This window comes from Ammospiza nelsoni, chromosome 10 (assembly GCF_027579445.1).
Source record: "Ammospiza nelsoni isolate bAmmNel1 chromosome 10, bAmmNel1.pri, whole genome shotgun sequence".
Taxonomy (NCBI): Eukaryota; Metazoa; Chordata; class Aves; order Passeriformes; family Passerellidae; genus Ammospiza; species Ammospiza nelsoni.
Window position 1 is genome coordinate 12,228,278 of NC_080642.1, and position 18,102 is coordinate 12,246,379.

Sequence of the window (18,102 nt, forward strand, 5' to 3'; positions counted from 1 at the left end):
GTATATTTAAGGACAAATTAGCACCAAATTCTTAGGCAGTCATATAGAGCCAATTTTTAAAAATACCAGTGGGAAGTCACACGAAAAAACTGATACCAGCTCAGTGTAAAGGATATAAAAGCAATATTTTCCTTGCATGGTGTGCTGCACTCTACTCAAGCTGGGAAATAGGGAGTGGTTAGATTCTACAGAATAGGACTGAGAACAGCAGAGAAGGAAGAGGGCAATAAAGATCATTCTACCTCATTTGTCAACACGCTAAAGCATTTTGTAAAATCAACAAACAAGCCTTAAAGAGCAGGAGAAAAAAAAAGAAAAAAAAAGAGCAATAGTGTCTCAAAATGTAACAAACATCACTCATTGAAATCCAACTGTTTAAAGATTTTACTCAGTTTTACCAGGGCTTGCTTTGATTGCAACAGCTATAAAATACATCCTTTATGGAAGGAAAAAACATTCCTGCACAGCTCCATCTGCTCCCATTGAAAGGATGTTTCAGCAGCAGTCAAATGTCTGGGCTGGATTCCAGATAACACCAACAGCCAGGTCTCTTTTGTTCACAGAAGGGATGAACTCCAGCCACCAGAGCCCACTCTCATCCCCTGCCAGGCCAATCCACTGCAAAGAGCTCCCAGGTGAGCTACCGTTGCCCACTTATCTGTTTTTTTCCCCCTCAATCAAGGCCTGTGAGACAGTGCAGTCCCTGCCCTGAAAAGGCAAGATACTGGTGCCACAGCTAAGCCTCCAGGTGCTTGGTGATCCTGCGGATTTTCTCCTTCTTGTTCCTGTTCCCGTGTTTTTTCCAGGGCTTTCCCACCACGTTGGCAGGGCTGGGTGCAGCCGCAGGCACGAGGCCGCTCCCCGGCCGGTAGCCCATGGCAGCCCGGACCCCTTTCATCAGGGCACGAACGTTCTCCTGGAAAAGGAGACACAACCCCCAGTGACCAAGGAGCAGCTCCTCAACCACTGCAGCATGTCAGTGAAACCAGACACAGGCAAGCTCAAACGCAGCAGCCCCTGCTCCAGAGCTGCAGGAAGGTCAGGGCAGGCAGCCAAAGCTGCCAAGCTGTGCCGGGTCCCCAGCGCCTGCCGCTGACGTGACACCGTGTCCCAGCCAGCATCAGCTCCAGCACCAGGATGGATCCTCACAGCCTCTGCTCTCTGCACAATAAATTGTCTTCACAAATAAATCTGGCGCCCAGGAAAGCCGCAGACCAAAATAAGTTGCTCAAGTCTGGAGCGTGGGCAGCGCTGACGGGGCTCACAGCTTGTGCCAGCACTTTGGGCAGACAGAGCAACAGTCTGGTAATCCCAAAAATGCTTTTCAGGTCACAGTTTTCTAAAATAGCTCACTTTTTTTTTTTTAAAGAGCCTGAGTTCTTGTTTTCAAAATGCATGATTATCTTAGCTGTGCTAAATAAATGGTGTTCACATCCAGCTAACCACACAGAATGGAACATGCCATCTATGACCCATCCTGTTCACAGCCAAAAACCTCTTCTAATCCCTGTCAGGTAGGCAGATCTGGTCAGTTATGGATTTCATATTTCACTGTAAGTCATTAATACACTTTTTCAGTAGTGTAGAGGCAAAACAGATGCCTGTTGGATCTGACAAGAATCATACAGGTTAAGAAAAATTCCCATTTTCTACCAAATTTTGAGATTTCTTGACTGGATTTTAAATCACTTTGTATGCTTTTCATCTGATTTCAGGTTCCGAGTCAAAACCTCAGTGTAATACTAAATTATCTTAAAAAAGCTTATTACAGCCTCTAAATACATCAGCTCAGGAAAGGAAAGTCACTTTGAAGGACCTGTTAGTTCAAAACCATGTTCTGGGTCAGTTGTCAAGTCATTCCTCCTTGTCTTTCTTCCCAGTCACCCTCCTGTTTGCTCAAGATTGATGTCTGATTCCTAACGACCAGGGTCACCCTGCTGACCTCTGAAAAATCATCTGTGCACACCTCATTAGCAATCTTTCTGTCACTGAGGACATCCTCAGTGATTTAGGAGATAATAAAAAGAACAGAGAGTTCTTGGGTAGAAATTACATGCAGATCCCACAGCACTAAACACCATTAACACAACCCAGCACACCTCCATCCTCAAAGGTGGTTTTCCCCCTGTAACTACAGATGAGTGCTGCAGCAAAAATTTCTAGAACAAATGTTTTCCAGAATTTACCTGATGGAAAAAAGTTTTGTCCACCACATTTTCAATTTGTTTTGCTTTGGTATTTTTCTCAGGCTTCACCTGTCCAGTGGCCTGCACAGTTGTACTGTCAGGGCATCTTTGATGTTGGTGCTGAAAATCATTTGGATCAATACCAGGAGGCGGGTGGCAATATAACAGCTTCCCCTGTGAAAGCAAGGGGACTCAATTGTTACAAAAGAAACTCAGAGAGGAAAGAAAACAACTCCAAACCTAAGAAGGGCCTGAAGTTTAGGGGTTCACACTAGCAGACTATCAGTACACTTTATTTCTTCTCCCAGACAATAACTGGCTTGACTCCTAAGATAAAGTACTGTTCCACCTCTACATCAAAGCACCATTTGCAGCTGCAGTGCCCAGCTGCAAACAACACAGAGCAAAACTCTCAGGAGCACCAGAGGATCCTATTAAGAAATTATCAACAATAAGTTGCTGAGAGGTGCTAAAGAGGCATGCAGTATTACAACACTCACAGCAACAGTCCTTCGTGCAAATATTGGTCCAGCTGTACATTATGGGTTCATTTCTTGAGTATCTGCTAGCTACTTTGGAGATATGATTATTTAGCTGGCACCATATTTTTAAGCAATCACCTTTCTAAGATTAGGCAGCTTGAGAAATTCAATTTATTCTTTTAAAACACAAAAGCAGCCCAATTTCAAGAGTCTTTTGATACATGGTGATTTTATCCAGAGAAATAGAATTGACTTTATTGTACTCCAGTGCAAACTTTAATTCACCTCTAAGAAGAGAAGAAAACCCAGATGTAGGAAGCACTTACATTGACATAATCTTTTAACACATATCGAGCTGATCTCGGCTGGTCTGGCTGTCCATGAGACGTCATAAAGCCCCTCATATCTAGAAGAGAAATCCAAAGTATATTCTTTGTAAGTACAAGAGAATGTTAATGTGTTCTCCTCTGCTGCCTAGCCACCCATTTGTATTCTTCCTCAAAAATACTCCCTTAGAAAGAGGCTTTTCTTGGGGAAAGCAGGGGAAAAAAAGGGAAGAACTTTGGTGACTAAAAGTACTGCAGAAGCATCTTGACCTGAAAGAAATTGTAAGAGCTGACATCTTCCTACTAGCAGAAAACTGCTAGGGTTTTATTTTTGTTTTAAAGAGAATGAGAATTCACTGCATTCTTCAAAGTTTAATTCAGACACAGATGCTAGGAGGTATCTGAAAGGGTAAGAGCACCACACTACAGACTGGCAGGGCATTTCACCAATATCTTCCACACTATCACTACATCTGTCAGATGAGACTGGCAAAGCACCACTCCAGCTCCCACAGGACATGAGGCATTAACAAAGACCATTCCTGAGAGGAGGGCAAGTCCTATCAAAGAGGTCCAATGCACAACAAACCCAAGCTGGGCCTAACTTTACCATGTTCAGGACCATGCACACAGTGGAGGTGACAGGTTTTAAAAGGATCATCACTCACATCCATATGCTGTTAGCAGCTCTTCAGCTGTCGGCTTTCGATCTGGGTCCTCATCTTCCCTTGGCCTTATGATATTTATTCCATAGGTTGCTTCCAAAATGTTGCGTGGGATATGCTGGCAAACATAAGCTAGTGAAGGAAATGACTTGTGTAGCTGTAAATCACAAAGTGATCTTGCCCATGTCACTCTAAAGAATGACTTTTGGATTTTGTTGCAAACCAGAAAAATAACACAAGTCTGACAACACTAAGTTGAAATGAGATAGGGAAAGACCAATACAGCAGGGCTGTGTTATCCAGTATGTCCCACCTCCCTCAAAGCATGAGCACATGTGCTGCTGGCTGGAACATGGCACACTCCAGGTCCAACCCCTACATGCACTCTTACAAACCCCATGCAAAGGATATTAGAGAAACAGGTGGAACATGGTCCCTCATCTGATCTATAGGCAGAATTCCAGAACAAATCATTTCTGCCTTGGTAGAGACGAAAGATGGCATCACCAGACCAGGGCAATCACAAAGGCATAGGCCAGGCTCCACATACAGGGTCTACATGACAAATAACCCATTAGTTCACTATGGCAACTCAGTGTCCAGGGAGGGAAAAAAAAATAAATCAAATGCACAGATGAAACATGGATGCAAATGACAACAAGCACAAATTCTACTAACACAGACATCTGCCCTGCTGGTCCCAGCTAATGAATTAAACAGATCAGATGTAGAAGACAGCAACATTTTTCAAAGTTGCTAAATAAGGTGTCCAGATGGGGGCAGCAAGATCTTCAGCTCTCCAGTCTGATGGCAGAGGAGAAAGCACTCCAGAATCCTTTAAGTGTATTGGACCTTCTGAAAGAGCGAGGAGTTTGAAAAGTACAAATTCCACAATGGTCCCACTACAGCATTGGAGCTGCTACCTCAAAATCAAAGTTTGATCAATATGAAAATATCAGCAAAACTACATTTATTCACAGCAATGATGTTGACAAGGATAGTTTGAAGCCTTGACCTTAAGCTACTTGGAGGAACACTCATGTTAAAAAGGTTCTCGCCTCATAACTGGTACTGGAAAAAAAGGGACAAGGTAACTAAATAAAATCAGGAGATGGAAAACATGCCCCATTGCACTGCAGCTCTCATGAGTGACTCAAAATCGAGCACAAGTTTAGAAGCAAGAACTAAAGTTCCAAAATTACACACATCAAGACCACCCCTCTCCAACCTACTCTGCTGGCCACAGTTCAGGCTGGCAGAGTTCTCAGTGAGTGCATGTGGCTGTAACTAGGTCATAATGAAGCTCTCTTCCACTGGTGAAAAAGAAATGCTAAAAAGACTGATGTTATTTGTTAGCAGTACCTGGAAGTGCTTTGTACGGCCTGGTGTAGCAGACACCGACACCTTCTTATTTCCAAGGATTGTGTTGATGGTTGAACTTTTGCCAACATTAGGGTAACCCACCTAGATGACAAAGAAGTGAAATGTTATTAGGCAGGGTGATGCCAAAAGACTGGCAGAGCTCTGACACAAAAGCTCTTTAATAAAATGTTCTAAAAAAAGAAAAACTAGGGCAAGCAGGGGAGCACACTGAGCTCTAGGAGCTTCAGTATTAATCTTTGCACAAAACCCACAGTGGTTTGTGCTTGCCAGTTTTTATACCCTTATAGGAAGCCAGACTACAGGATGAATTTTTACCATGGAGGGAACATGGAATTAGAATTTAGATTAAGTTCCATTTAAGCACAAAGTCCAACTTACCAGCCCAACATTTACTTCCCCATCCTTCACCCTTGGTCCATTGTGCATAGTTTTGAATATCTCCAGCAGCTCATCTCTCTGTACCAGATGGCTGAAGTTCCTGACATTCCTGTTCTGCTCCTGCACTCTGTGCTGCACTGCAGCATCATCAGTCCTGCTTTCCATCCTCTGTGGACCAACAGCATTTATGCTGTCACCAGCTTCATCTTCAGAACAGGTTTGCCAGTCCTCCTCTTCATCATCTTCACAGTCTTCATATTCATCACTGCTGTTATCATCACTCCCCAGGGCCTGGGTTGCACTCTGCCAAGTGCTGCCTGTGGATGCTCTTTCTGCACTTCCTTGTGCTGTGCTGTCATCTTCCTGACTGGAGGCTCCATCCTCAGAACCGCTGGGGTGCTCCACTCCCCCCTCAGAGCCCAGTTCCTGTGGGAACAGCACTTCAGAGGTGAAATGCAAAGACAACCCCAAGCCTTGCTGCTGGCTCAGGGAGCTGTCATCAGCCACATCCCAAGAGCTGACAACCCAGTGCTTATCTATTCCCAGCTGCAGCCAGCACAGACCCAGTGTGAACTGGTCGCCTGCAGTACCTTTGATTCTCCACACAAGCGCTCACACTCTGCCAGAGCTGACCAGAACACCACCTTGACACCCTCCTTCTCAAAGAACTGTGCCCAAGCAGCACGCTGCTCCTCACTCAGCAAATCTGCTTTGTTGATCAGGATCATGTTCTCCTTGTCATTACTGACTTCCTTAACATAACTTTCCTAAAGAAAACAAGAGAAGGATCAGTTTGCACTCTGGTTTCGACTCCTTCCACCCCAAAAAAACACAAGATTACCAACACAAATTACTCCATGCAGCTCCACACGAGTGTAGCCAAGCTTACCATCCCTAGATTGGTGGAAGTGCTGTTCAGCAGACAGACACAAGAACAAATTGGAGCATGCAACTACCAAAATACGGCTTCCTGCTGGCCATGTGTGCAAACACCTTGTCTGCTTAGAGCTGTGACAAGATATTAATCAGCACCCTGCAGCAGAGCTCCTAAGATAACTATTTGAGCAATTTCATGTCTCTCTGCTGCAGTATTCTATAGCCTATCATTACAAACTTGTCACTTGAATAATTTTTAATCCTTTGTAATCCTCACCCACTTTTATTCCACTATGCTTTTACATAAGACAATTCCTTTAGGTGAGGACACTTCTAATGGGTAATGAGGAATAAAATAGGATCTGCAATGTAACATCTGCAGAAGAGCCTCTAAATCCACCACATTCTGTGTGAAATACCAAAAGAAAAATTCATGCCAGAATACTTTTATCAATTAATAAGATATCCACTCGAGCACAACAGCAAAACAGCTTCAAGGTGGCTGAATGCATTGAGCAAAAAATATATCACACAAACCTTAAGACATAAAATGAAGACAACATTCAAGAAAGTGGTTTACTTACCAGATCCTGACATCTAAACAGAAGGGGGTTTCTGGCATCTACTATCTGGACTACAATATCACTGCAAAAGTAAAGGAAAGCCCCATGAAGTACTCATTCTTACACTGCCCCAAAGAAAGCAGTAAGACACTGCAAATTATTGATTTTTAAGTTTTCCTTGGGATTTTAATAGCTTCAACTGTATTATCCTACTAAATCTCTTTACTGAACAACACAGCATCTCAGCAGCCCACCTGCCCAACAGAGCCATGCTTGTGCTACAAGCCAGCACTGCCATACAGTGCTTCCTCCTCACTTGGCTCATTCTCCTGCACAATTGTACAGCCAGCAAGGGAGAAGAAAACATCTCAGTCTTGCCAACCCATCTACCCTTCAGAAATGCTCAGCAGGCAAGAACCACAGTAGTGGTACTCTATCTTTTAGAATGGTACTAAAAACTGTGGTAACACAACTTTGTTTCTGTCTATTCACATCCTCAACTGTGGCAGGGTGGTTACAGAGAGAAAGAAGAGGTGGTTTTCCTACACAGTGAGATATTTTGAAACATTGTTGTCCTCCTTGCATAGAACAAGATGTACAAAGCCTCCCACAAACGACATACAGATTCTAAGCGTTTGCTATTGGATGTTTTCAAAAGTTCCTCTGTGCTCTTTTTGTCACAAAAAGCATAAAACAATGAAAAAATATTCTTAGACTTCAGTAAAATATGTTGTTCCCCCATGCAAGCAAGGCCTTGCAAGATGCTTCTAGGAAACACCTTCCAAGCCCAGAGACCAGGTTGCCACCACATACATGAGCAGGACTCATTAGTTCCACACACTAATTAAATGCAATGGCTTCAGATCCCAAAGGCATTCATGCTTCTTTTGTCAAAAGGAGGGCAAAATTTAACTACAGCCTCTTCCACTACAACTTCTCCAGGCAAGTAATTTAAAATACTGCCAGGTATTATCACATGCTAATTCCATTTGTTTGACAGAGATTTCTGTCAAGTCAGGACAACTTCAGAACACCACAGGTCAAATGGAAGAATTTCAAGCTTCACTAGGCAGTTTGTTATGTGTTTAAAAAAAAATGGTAATGCCCCCAAGGGAATAATTTAATAAGCCCCATGGGTACAAAGAGGACTGCACAGTTACAGACATTCAAAGATCAATATGAGGGAGAGCTGACACCACCATATTGGGATGGGATACAGAGAAGTTACTGAACCACACTGCTGGGAACTAGTTGGAAGCAAATACATGGAAAAAACTGATAGATCAAATTATCTGGAAAGGTTAAAGGACTGAGTGACTTTTCCATTCACTGCTGAGACAGCACCCTCACTCTACATGAAATAAAAAGCTGGGAGCAGAAAGGCATTAATGACATTCCAGTCACCCCAAAACACCCTGTACACTCACAGTGTACATCATGACACCCTAGAGTGGATGCTCCTGACCAGCACTCTCCCAGCCAAGGGCCCAGCAGCACTCAGTACAAAGGCCCTTCTGTGAAGGGACCAGCTCACCATGACCTCACTGGTGAAGTATTTTTCAATTTTACGAAAGTGAAATGAGATGATCTTAAACCTAATTACTAGTGAAATTAAATGCCCCAGTCAGATTAATGTAGCAGATACCAGTCTTACTGTATTACAGCTCAGCAGAGCAAACAAAGCTATTCCTGTGGTATGACAGCCTGTTGTCTTCTGTGCACTGCTGCAACTTCTCTGTGTGGCAAAGACACAAAGACCAAGAGGCTCCTTCTTTCCCAACATTACTTAGTCCTTGTCTCCTGCTCCTGAACATCAGCTGCTGTAGTTTGGTTGGGAAGGAAGGGAAGGGGTTAATCTTGGCAAGAGATCTCAAAGGCACTTTGTGACACAGACCTCCAACACAGAGGAAGGCCAAGAGACTCACAGTGAACCACTGCACATCACACTGTTGAGAGCTAGTAGACGTCACAAAAACAAAATCACTGCAGTATTGATAATAAAACATTACTAACTTAACAATTTTTCCTGTGCTGAGACACTTGAAGCTTGTCTCAAAAGCTGCAATTCATGAAATTACATTCAACATCCCTTTTTAAAAAGTGGATAGCAAAATACTTTACCTTCTTTCAATGACTCTCCAAAGCTGACGCCAAAATTCCAAGTTTCTTTCAAATGGGGTCAGAATTAACTTTTTCTCTTCCTCAAGGCTAAGGCAAAACAGAAAAAACAATGTCACATTTGGCCCGTGGCAGGCTGTAAGCTCACACCCAGTCCCTCCCTAGATCCAGAAGGCTTTAGTTTTGCACAGGGTAATCAAACCAAACCCATAAAGAGGTACTATTTCTGATGTTTTTTCAAACAGATCAAGCCCTCAGGTACACTGCTGTCAGTGGTTTAGTGGTGACACAACGGCTTCTGATCTTGTCAATGCAAAAGTGATAAAAGATGGAAAGAACAAGAACTCATCAAGAGTCTGCCTGTGAAATTAGAGAGCCATGATAACAAGTGACAGAAGTTATCCCAAGTGCCAGCAGTTTTTTCTTAATTGAGTACCCCTTGGAAAAAAACCTGAAATTTGGGGATGGTACCTGAAATACTTCTATACAACCTTTAGCCTGGTGTTACCACCACCTGAACAACTTTACTCAGGGTAAGCATGGGCTTGCAGGGTGTGAACAGATACCAGCCGAGTCTCCAAGCCAGCAGATGCAGTGCCAGACCAGCACAGGCTGCTGGATGCAGCAGGCTGGCAGCATGGCCTTCTATTCAGAGCAGCACTGTTGCTCCAAAAAGACACATCCAGTAACCCTCTACTTCACAGGTGAATTAAGAACATCAAATGCCATCCTGAATTCATTTAAAAGAACATGCACACACAAGACAGCTTTGCAGAGCTGAGCACAAAGACATGGTGGACTGTGGCTGGGATGTCAGCCTTCCAGGACAAGTACAGAGAGCTGAGTAGATGTTACTTTTGTTGGTCCAACAAGGATAAGTACAACTCACTGTTTCTCGTGTCACTAAATGCCACCAGCTACTTACCCAGCCACAAGCAGCATACTCACTGGGCAAGCTGTCGCCTCCACTCGAGAAAGCTCTCTCTCTCTGCTTGCTTCAAGTCCTCTGCACTGGTTGTCCTATCCCAGTGTGGCCTATCACAAGCATATTTTGGAGTGAGTGGTCAGAAATAGCAGTCAGTCCAGTTACATTACTTCAGTAAACAGAACATAAAAACCACACATTTGGTTATGTTGAAGTAATGCTTCAGATGTGCATACATCTGTTTTCAGCAGCTTTAAGTACACCTTCTTTCCTTGTTCCTTCCAAACTCCATTAGCAGAGAGCATGTACACCAGATACCATAAAGCTGTTTTCTAGAGCTAAGTTTTGTAGGGTCGTTAAGATGGGGCTTAATCTCTCTGTTCACCATTCACAAAGCTCTGAAAGAGCTTACCAGGCAGCTTGGATGCACCTGCCTCAGCAGTGTCAAGCTCTGGGAAGGAAACCCACACCATCAGGCAGAGAGGCTGGCACTGGCAGCACTCACATGGCAGACTGGCACTGTACTGTAGGTTACAACCTGCTCACGTGTTAGTTAGTGGCTTCTCCAAAAGCAGGGTATTGCCAATCTGAGGGCCGTCGTCAGACTTGCAGCCAAGAGGGATCAGCCCCAGAGCCCCAGTGAGGCAAGGGGCGCCCAGGCAGCCCTGCAGGACTCACCTCCGTGGGATGCGCAGGAACTCCTGGTTCTCCTGCTGCAGCTGCCGAACGCGCTGGGCCTCCTGCGCTGAGAGCAGGCCCGTGCAGCTCTGGGCAGACACGATCTGGGCATTCAGACGCTCTAAAGGACAGACAGTCATCCAAAGCCACCTGTCCCCAGTGCTGCTAGCCCTGCCACCCATCCTGTCCCTGCTGACCCCAGCCCTGGCTCACGGCCTCACAAACTACCCCAGTTCCCCGGGCCAGACCCACTGCCAGCTCCCACTGGCACCCACTCAGCCCAGAACATCGCCCCATCCCCTCCTCGGCCCCAGATCTGCCCCAGGCCCGTCCCAGCTGCTCACCGGCCACGAAGCGGGTGCCGGCCAGCTCGGCCGTGGCCAGGAACTCCTCCAGCGGGCTCTGCTCGGGCGCCGACCGCAGCTCCGGGCCGCGCTCGGCCACCACCTCGCTGGCGTGGAGCTGCGGGGACAGGACACCGCCGTCAGCCCGGGCCGCCCCGACCTCTCTCCCGCCTCCCCGGCCCCCCGGCGTACCCATGAGGAGGCGCCGCGCCGCTCCAGCCCGCGCTGCCGCTGCAGGGAGCGCCCAAGCCCATCGCTCCGCTTCTTGCCCATGTGCCGCCGCCGCCGCCCCGCCGACGGAAGGGGCGGGGGGACCGCCGCGTTCTACCGCCCCTTCCGCCCCTCTTCCACCGCCCCTTCCACCGCCCCTTCCGCCGCCCGGAGCCTCCGCCGCGTGCCCGGCGTCCGCCACCAGGCGGTGCCACCGCACCGGCACCGGCCCTCGCCGCCCAGCCAGGGCCATAGGACACAGCCTGAACCTGCCCAAGGGGAGGTTTAGGTAGGACATTAGGAAGAATTTCTTAACTGAAAGGGTGATTAGGCGTTGGAGTGGACTGCGCAGTGTGTTGGTAGAGTCACCGTCCCTGGAGTGGTTTAAGAATGTGGCACTTAGTGCCATGGTCTAGTTGATATGGTGTTGGACTCGATATCAGAGGTCTTTTCCAACTCAATTGGTTCTGTGATCATCCATCCATCCATCCATCCATCCATCCATCCATCCATCCATCCATCCATCCATCCATCCATCCATCCATCCATCCATCCATCCATCCATCCATCCATCCATCTTTCTATCCCTCCCATCCTATGGTGCTCAGTATGGACACACATCTCTCTGGGTCTCCCCTGCTCAGGCTCAGCTGTAACCCCCTCCCTCCCATAGCAGCCACCAGCCCCACCAGTAATGAGCCTGGGGGCACGGTTCACTCCCACCCCAAGGTCGGTGCTGCAGCTGGAGGCCCTGGCACTGGGGTGGCACGCAGGGCTGCCAGCCCCAGCCGAGCCTGTGGCAGTGCCACCAGCAGTGGGGCCAGTTTCTCTTGCTGGTTCGGCCTGGTGCAGATGTTATCAAACCACATCGTGCAAAACCCTGCCCAGCAGCCAGCCATGGGGCAGGGGTTTGTGTCTGCCTCTGGGGAAAGCCACGAGCTCCTGTGGCTGAAGCTGACCCTGCGCCCTGTAACACAGCCAGGCCAGTGCAGGTTTCCCTTCCCTACTGTCCACCATCCAAATACAGCAAACACTGTATGTGAGGAATGATGATGGCTAAGTGGGATCCTGGATGCAGATGTGGGAAGTACACTATGAGGTTCCTGGCAAAATCTAGACAGAGTCTGGGCATCTTTGCCAGATCGAGGAAATTGCATGGCCAGCCAGGGAATCACTGAATGGATTTTGGCAGCAGCCATTGTGACTGGTCTGGGTCAAGATGGGAGAACAGGTTAAATTAATAAACAACTTGACCTGTACTTGCTCACTGAACTGAATTATGAAGCATTTCTCCTTTATGGTTGTTGGGTTAAGGCCAGACAATTTTCACTACAATTCTGTAAAATGTATCAGTTGTAACTGGAGAATAACCTGTCTAATTCCTGGAAATCAGAAGCAGAAAAAGCTTAACTTCAGGAGTTTGTCACCAATAGCATGGCAGTATGCACAACCCCCAGGCAGGAGCAGTCTTTTCTCTCTTCTCTATTCTCTTTTCTTTCTTTTTTCTTTTCTCTTGCTCCATGATAAACGCCCATTAGGAAGACACAACTGTTATTTTCTTCTTTTCAAAGCCAGTAACTGCATGGCATAAATTTCCCAAGGACGTCTGATCCTTTGCCATGCTCATCCTAGGCTCTGCCGCCACCACCAGCCTGGTCTGGCCCCTCCTTTGCTTCCTAAAGGCAAGTAAGAGAGATGAAAGGGGACTCAGCAGTCGCCTTTTCATTTAGGTGAGGTGCTTCAATGGAAGGCTGGTGGGCTGCAGACAGCAGGCAGACATTTAGTAAAATAATTTCTAATGGAGTAATCTTTAATAAAACCATCTCAAGTCTTTATGTGGGCACTGAAGCAGTAATATAAGTGCTCATTATTGTCTTTCTTTTGTACTTCAGTTAAAAGTTACCTTCCCTCTACAATGCATAATCACCAGCCAGAGCAGCCAGCCAGCCTGGCTGATCCCCATGCCTCAGGTCTGGCAGCACTTCTAACCCCACAGCTGAGGCACGTGCAGTGCCATTCCCAGGCTGCCTAACCACAGGCAAAATGCTCTAATAATCCCATTGGCACGGCCCTGGCAGCACAGCCCCAGCACCACCAGGGTCTGGAGACTGTCAGTACAGAGTGCAGAGGTCAGTGGATCTCCATGGGACACTTGCACCTCTGTTCAGTGGCATGAACTGGAAACAAGGACAGGCAGAAGTGCTGGTGCAGTGGGAAAAGGAGGCCTGCTCCACCACCTGCAACCAATCCTGGGGCAGGGAGGTTTGAGGATAACCTGAAGAACAAAGACCTCTGCATTTAGATTGGAATGTTTTTCCCCAACATTGCCCTTTTCCCCCCCACCTTTCCCCATTTCTAGACTGAAATGCTTCAGGGAACAGTTAATTGCAGGTATTTTCTACTACCTTTGTGGGACCTACTTAAGCAATGCCCAAATTGCCCTCATTGTTGCAACAGATACATTTCTGGGCACTTCATAAGCACCAAGGACTTATTTCTGTCTGGTGATGCCAGCAGCACTGCAAAGATTGCTTTGAGCAGAGCAGTGCTGAAGGAGAAACAGACTGGGTCATCCAAGTGACAAAAACATCAGAGCTGGAGTAGTAATTGCCTATTTCTAATTGCCATGTTTCTCATCCCTCTCCCATTGCTCTGCTGTGCCTACCTGAGCAAGACAGGCTGCTGCTGGTCTCACCTGAACCTGACAGCCTGCTGCTCCTAGAAGACATTTATGCTTGCATTTCACACAGTGAAAAGGGAAACTGAGGTACAGATGCTGTCACAAAAGCTGCACAGAGGCAGCTTGGCATCAGACTGTGCGTGCCAAGAGCACAGCCAGGCAAGGAGAGCTTGGAGGAGAGGGGCACGCTGCTGCCAAGTGTGATAAAACTGTTGATTTGCAGCCCATTCCCATATGATGGAGTAGCTACCACTGCATGCAAAATGAACACAATTTTTGCTCTGGAGTTTCGTTTGTACAACTCATCTCTTTGACAGAGATGGGATGGACTGAGGTGTTGTCCTGGGAGAGAAAGCACCTCTGTGCATCACAAAACTTCTCACCACTCCTTTGAAAAGCACTGAGTGCCCAGCATTGTTGGCTCTTTGGAAAGTGGCCTCAGCTTTGGGAATTCTCACAAAACCATTGCATAGACAAAGTAAAATCTGCTGTCCTTCCGGCATCATTGTCTTGGGCTTCTCTCCCAACTTCTTCTGCCTTGGAGCCAAACCACTGCTCCAGTTTTTGATGCATATCCTGAAAATTATTTAGCAGCAGCAGCTCTTTTTCAAAAGCTTGTGATAACAGTGCGTTTTTGCCTAAAGGAAACATCGTTCTTTCTGGATGCAATTTTTCCTCCATGTTCCTTTAAGGCAGCACTGGGAGATCTCAGGACTGTGTCCCTAAAATATTCATGTGATGGCTATTCATTATTCATGTAGGTTCACAATGCTCAATTCAGCGGCGCTGCCAGCCTCAGCCTGACAAGCAGACCCATTAAGAAACCCTCCCCACAGCAGCCCTGAAAGAACACCAAGACAATTTTGCTCTGTGCACAACTGCAGCTGCTTGAGCCCTCTTCTTTCCAGCTGTACTCAGAAATGGACAGGTACTGTAGAAGAGTGGGAGCTTGTTCCACAAGATTCCCATCTCTTGGTGAAGGTCTTGCTCCTCTTTAGAAAGAGCAGCATGCTGAGGAAACTCTGAAGCAGGGCTGCCTGGCCAGTGCTGAGCCCTGAGAAGGCACCAACCCCACTGAGGCCCTCGTGTGAGATTTTAGACTCCGTTTCTTCCACCAGCCCTATGAAGATAAAATCACCTCCTTGCCTGGCAGGGTGGGGGCAAGTTAATTAGAGAGAACTGTCTGCCTCTTTGAAGGCACAAAGCACCAGATGGGAAACCCATGGGATTTCTCCAGCTCCCATTGTGTCAGGTCTGGCTGGGAAGTCTCACCACACTGCCCACTGCTGCCCCTCACCATGGCCCCAAGGTGGCAGCCCCCAGGATGGAGCACTGAGCGGAGGTTGCTGCCCAGCACCACCTCTGTGCCCCAGACTGGCACCACGGTATGAGGACGGATGTCCAGCACCAGCCCAGCCAGCAAGCTGCCCCTGAGGGTGCCGTGACACCCAAGGGAGGGCTCTGCTCCGTTGGACACCGGCTGCCCTGCTAATTATAGCAGGCAGTGCAGGAAGCGCCGGGGCGGCCTGTGCAGGAAGCGGGGTGTGCCGCTCTCGGTGGCTGAAAAACAACCATGGCAGAGGTGTGCCCGCACCACCATGGCCCGCCGAGCAGCACAGCCCCTGATCCAGGGTACTGCCGCTCTTTGGCACCCTGAGCAGCGCTGGCATCACCCGTGGTGCCCCAAGGGGATCCAGGCCTGCCTGTGCATAGATCTCCCACAGTTTTCATGTGGCCCCTGCATCACCTGTGCTCCCAGCCCCGAGCCCCCAAGCCCTGCCAGGGCACATCCGCTCCAAGATGGGATGCTGCTCGCTTTCAGAGAGGCTGGAGGGCAGCAGAGGTGGCATGTGGCACCCATTAAAGGCTGTTAAGGGCCCTTCCCCCTGAGCAGGTCATGCTGTCCCCTGCCCTGCTAACTTGTCCACGCTGTCCCCACTCCTGGCGACAGGCAGCCATCCGCAGGCAGCCATCTGCGCAGTTATCCTGCTGCTGGCCAGACCTGGCTGATGCTGGTAGGTCTGGGGACCATGGCGCCCTGTCTGTCACCACTGATGGCCTTTGAGGCTCAGGAGCCGCTCAGTCTTTCCACTTCATGGAAAAAACCTGACAGTTCAGCATTTCCTTTGTCCCCGTTTGGAACAAAGAGTCAAAACTTTGACATGTTGCATAGTTATAGAGACTCTGAAATACTTTGTTTTGGAACATACTGAGATGCCAGTTTGCAGTGTTTCACTTTGACTGTGTCACTTCAGCTGCTGCGACACAAGAAGTTATATTGCTACCCGGGGGGAGAAAATCTGACACATTTTCATATACTGACAAAATCAGTACATTCCCATGAATTATTTTGATCTTGTCATAACAACTTTCCCCAGCACCTTTTCCCACCATTCTCCCCAACCAGAGATCCACATCAGCTCCAATTGGTGCTGCTGGGCACAAAAGCAACCCCTGAAGTGGGGTTGCTCCCTGCAGGGTTTCTCAAGGGTCAGACAGACCCTTGCATCTCTCCACACTGCACAGGGCAGCCAGCATGGGCAGCCTGGCAGCTCTCTCCAGCAGAGGTATTGGACAGCTGCCTGCCTGGCTGTGCCTCAGGGACACCGTGCACCCCAGAACCTGCAGGCCCATGGTGGGGTGTGACCACGGGCTCCAGTGCAGACTGCAGTGCCAGGGCAGGAGAGGGACGGAGTGTGGCAGGGAGTGGGGTCTGCCGAGGGCGAAGTGCAGCACTCACTGTGCTGCCGGCTCTGCGCCCCAGGGCAGAGATGGTATCTTACAGATTTTCCCATGCCTTTCCATGCGTGCAGGAAGGCAGGTGATGCTCGGTAGCTGTTGGAGTATTGCATAAACAGCAGGCTGCTGCACTCCCCTGGGGCTACAGTGCCATGCAGATAAGCCCCCAGCATGCAAGCCCTACACATCACGGTGCTTGCAGGCCAGGAGGGAGCCTCGTGCTCCCTGGGAAGCAGGCAGCACGCCCTGGCCACACAGGGCAGGCTCCCCTCTCACTGTGCCTCAGCTTCTCCTCCCGGCAATGAAATACAGACATCCAACACCACAGGAACAGCCTCAAGCATGGAGCAGGTGTCCCGGACTTAACTGGGCTGCTCCCTGCTGCCAGACTTCACCCAAAGGCTGTGGCACAGCTTCTCAGGCCAGCACAGAACTCAGAGCATTTTATGTAGGAATGGCTGTCACAGACCACCATGATTTGTAACTTGCTCTATCAGCTGCTGAAGCATGTGGCAATCATCCGTGCCCAGAAGTGAAGCAGCTGCCACATAGCAGGAAAGAGTTGGTCCTGAATTGACTTTAATGAAGCAAAGAAAGCTACAATGGTCTGGCACACAGACTGGCAAGCAAGCATGGTGAGGAACTGAGCTGAGACAGATTCCATTCTCGAGGACTGTGACCTTAAGACACCTTACTTGCTGCTACACTTCAAATGGTACAGAGGCAGGTATTCTGGGGTCCTGCTGCTTCCCAGCCACCACCTGGAGACCCTAGAGGGTCTCTGAGATGTGATAAATAAATCTCTAGAACCCGAGAATGCAATGCAGAAATGGCAATGCTGCTGCCTTGGGACTGGGGAGGCCATGAGGAGGGCAAAGGGCTCAGATCTCCTCCTCACCTTACACACCACTGGGGTTTGCAGACAAATATGCCCAAGGGCTGCTGGAGAGCCATGGGGCTCAGAAGCCTGCATGAGCCATGCTGTGAAAATGTGAAGTCTCTGTTCCTGAACACAGATCACTTTAATCAAGATGGCAGAGCCCAGCATGACTCTGCAAACAGCTCTGTGGGCATCATTATCAGAAGTGTCTGTGTACCAGCACCAGTCCCCCCAGCTCTAACCTCCCTCCAGAAGCAGCACTGCAGGATTGTATGTGGGTGTCCTTGCTTGCTCCATCCCACCTGGAGCAAACACCTGCCTGCTGTGCCACCAGCCAAAGGCTCAGAACAGGTTCCTCTGCCCAGAGCTGGAGGCAGGCAGGTTTTGGCAAAGCAACTCCCTCGTATGGAGAGACTGGCAGCCCACACACCTCTGAGGAGCAGACAGGGCTGCTCTCTCTTGGCCCTGCAGCTCACAGGCACTGCTCGGAGTGAGGACAGGGCAGGCGTTGGTCTGAGGAGCTGTGGCTCAGCAGGACACCTTGAGGGAGGAGGCAGATCTTCGGGAGTGCCACACCGTGCGTGGGTGTCAGATGTCACCTCAAGCCATTGGATTTATTTTATGTGCACAGCAGCATCTTCTGTTTTCACCTTGCAAGACAAAGAAGAC

General features: G+C 48.4%; 1 protein-coding gene across 1 annotated transcript; it reads right to left on the reverse strand.

The window, feature by feature from the left end:
* LSG1 (large 60S subunit nuclear export GTPase 1) lies at nucleotides 1-11,211 on the reverse strand. The gene is made up of 14 exons (XM_059479238.1): nucleotides 11,117-11,211; nucleotides 10,925-11,042; nucleotides 10,581-10,701; nucleotides 9,926-10,012; nucleotides 8,981-9,067; nucleotides 6,881-6,941; nucleotides 6,011-6,187; nucleotides 5,421-5,846; nucleotides 5,022-5,123; nucleotides 4,071-4,214; nucleotides 3,663-3,786; nucleotides 2,995-3,074; nucleotides 2,187-2,360; nucleotides 1-916 (listed from the first exon to the last, which is right to left on the reverse strand). Exons 1-14 carry the CDS (start codon nucleotides 11,195-11,197, stop codon nucleotides 737-739), a joined length of 1,962 nt encoding a protein of 653 aa, XP_059335221.1. The 5' UTR covers nucleotides 11,198-11,211; the 3' UTR covers nucleotides 1-736.
* Between the last annotated feature and the right edge of the window lie 6,891 nt (nucleotides 11,212-18,102).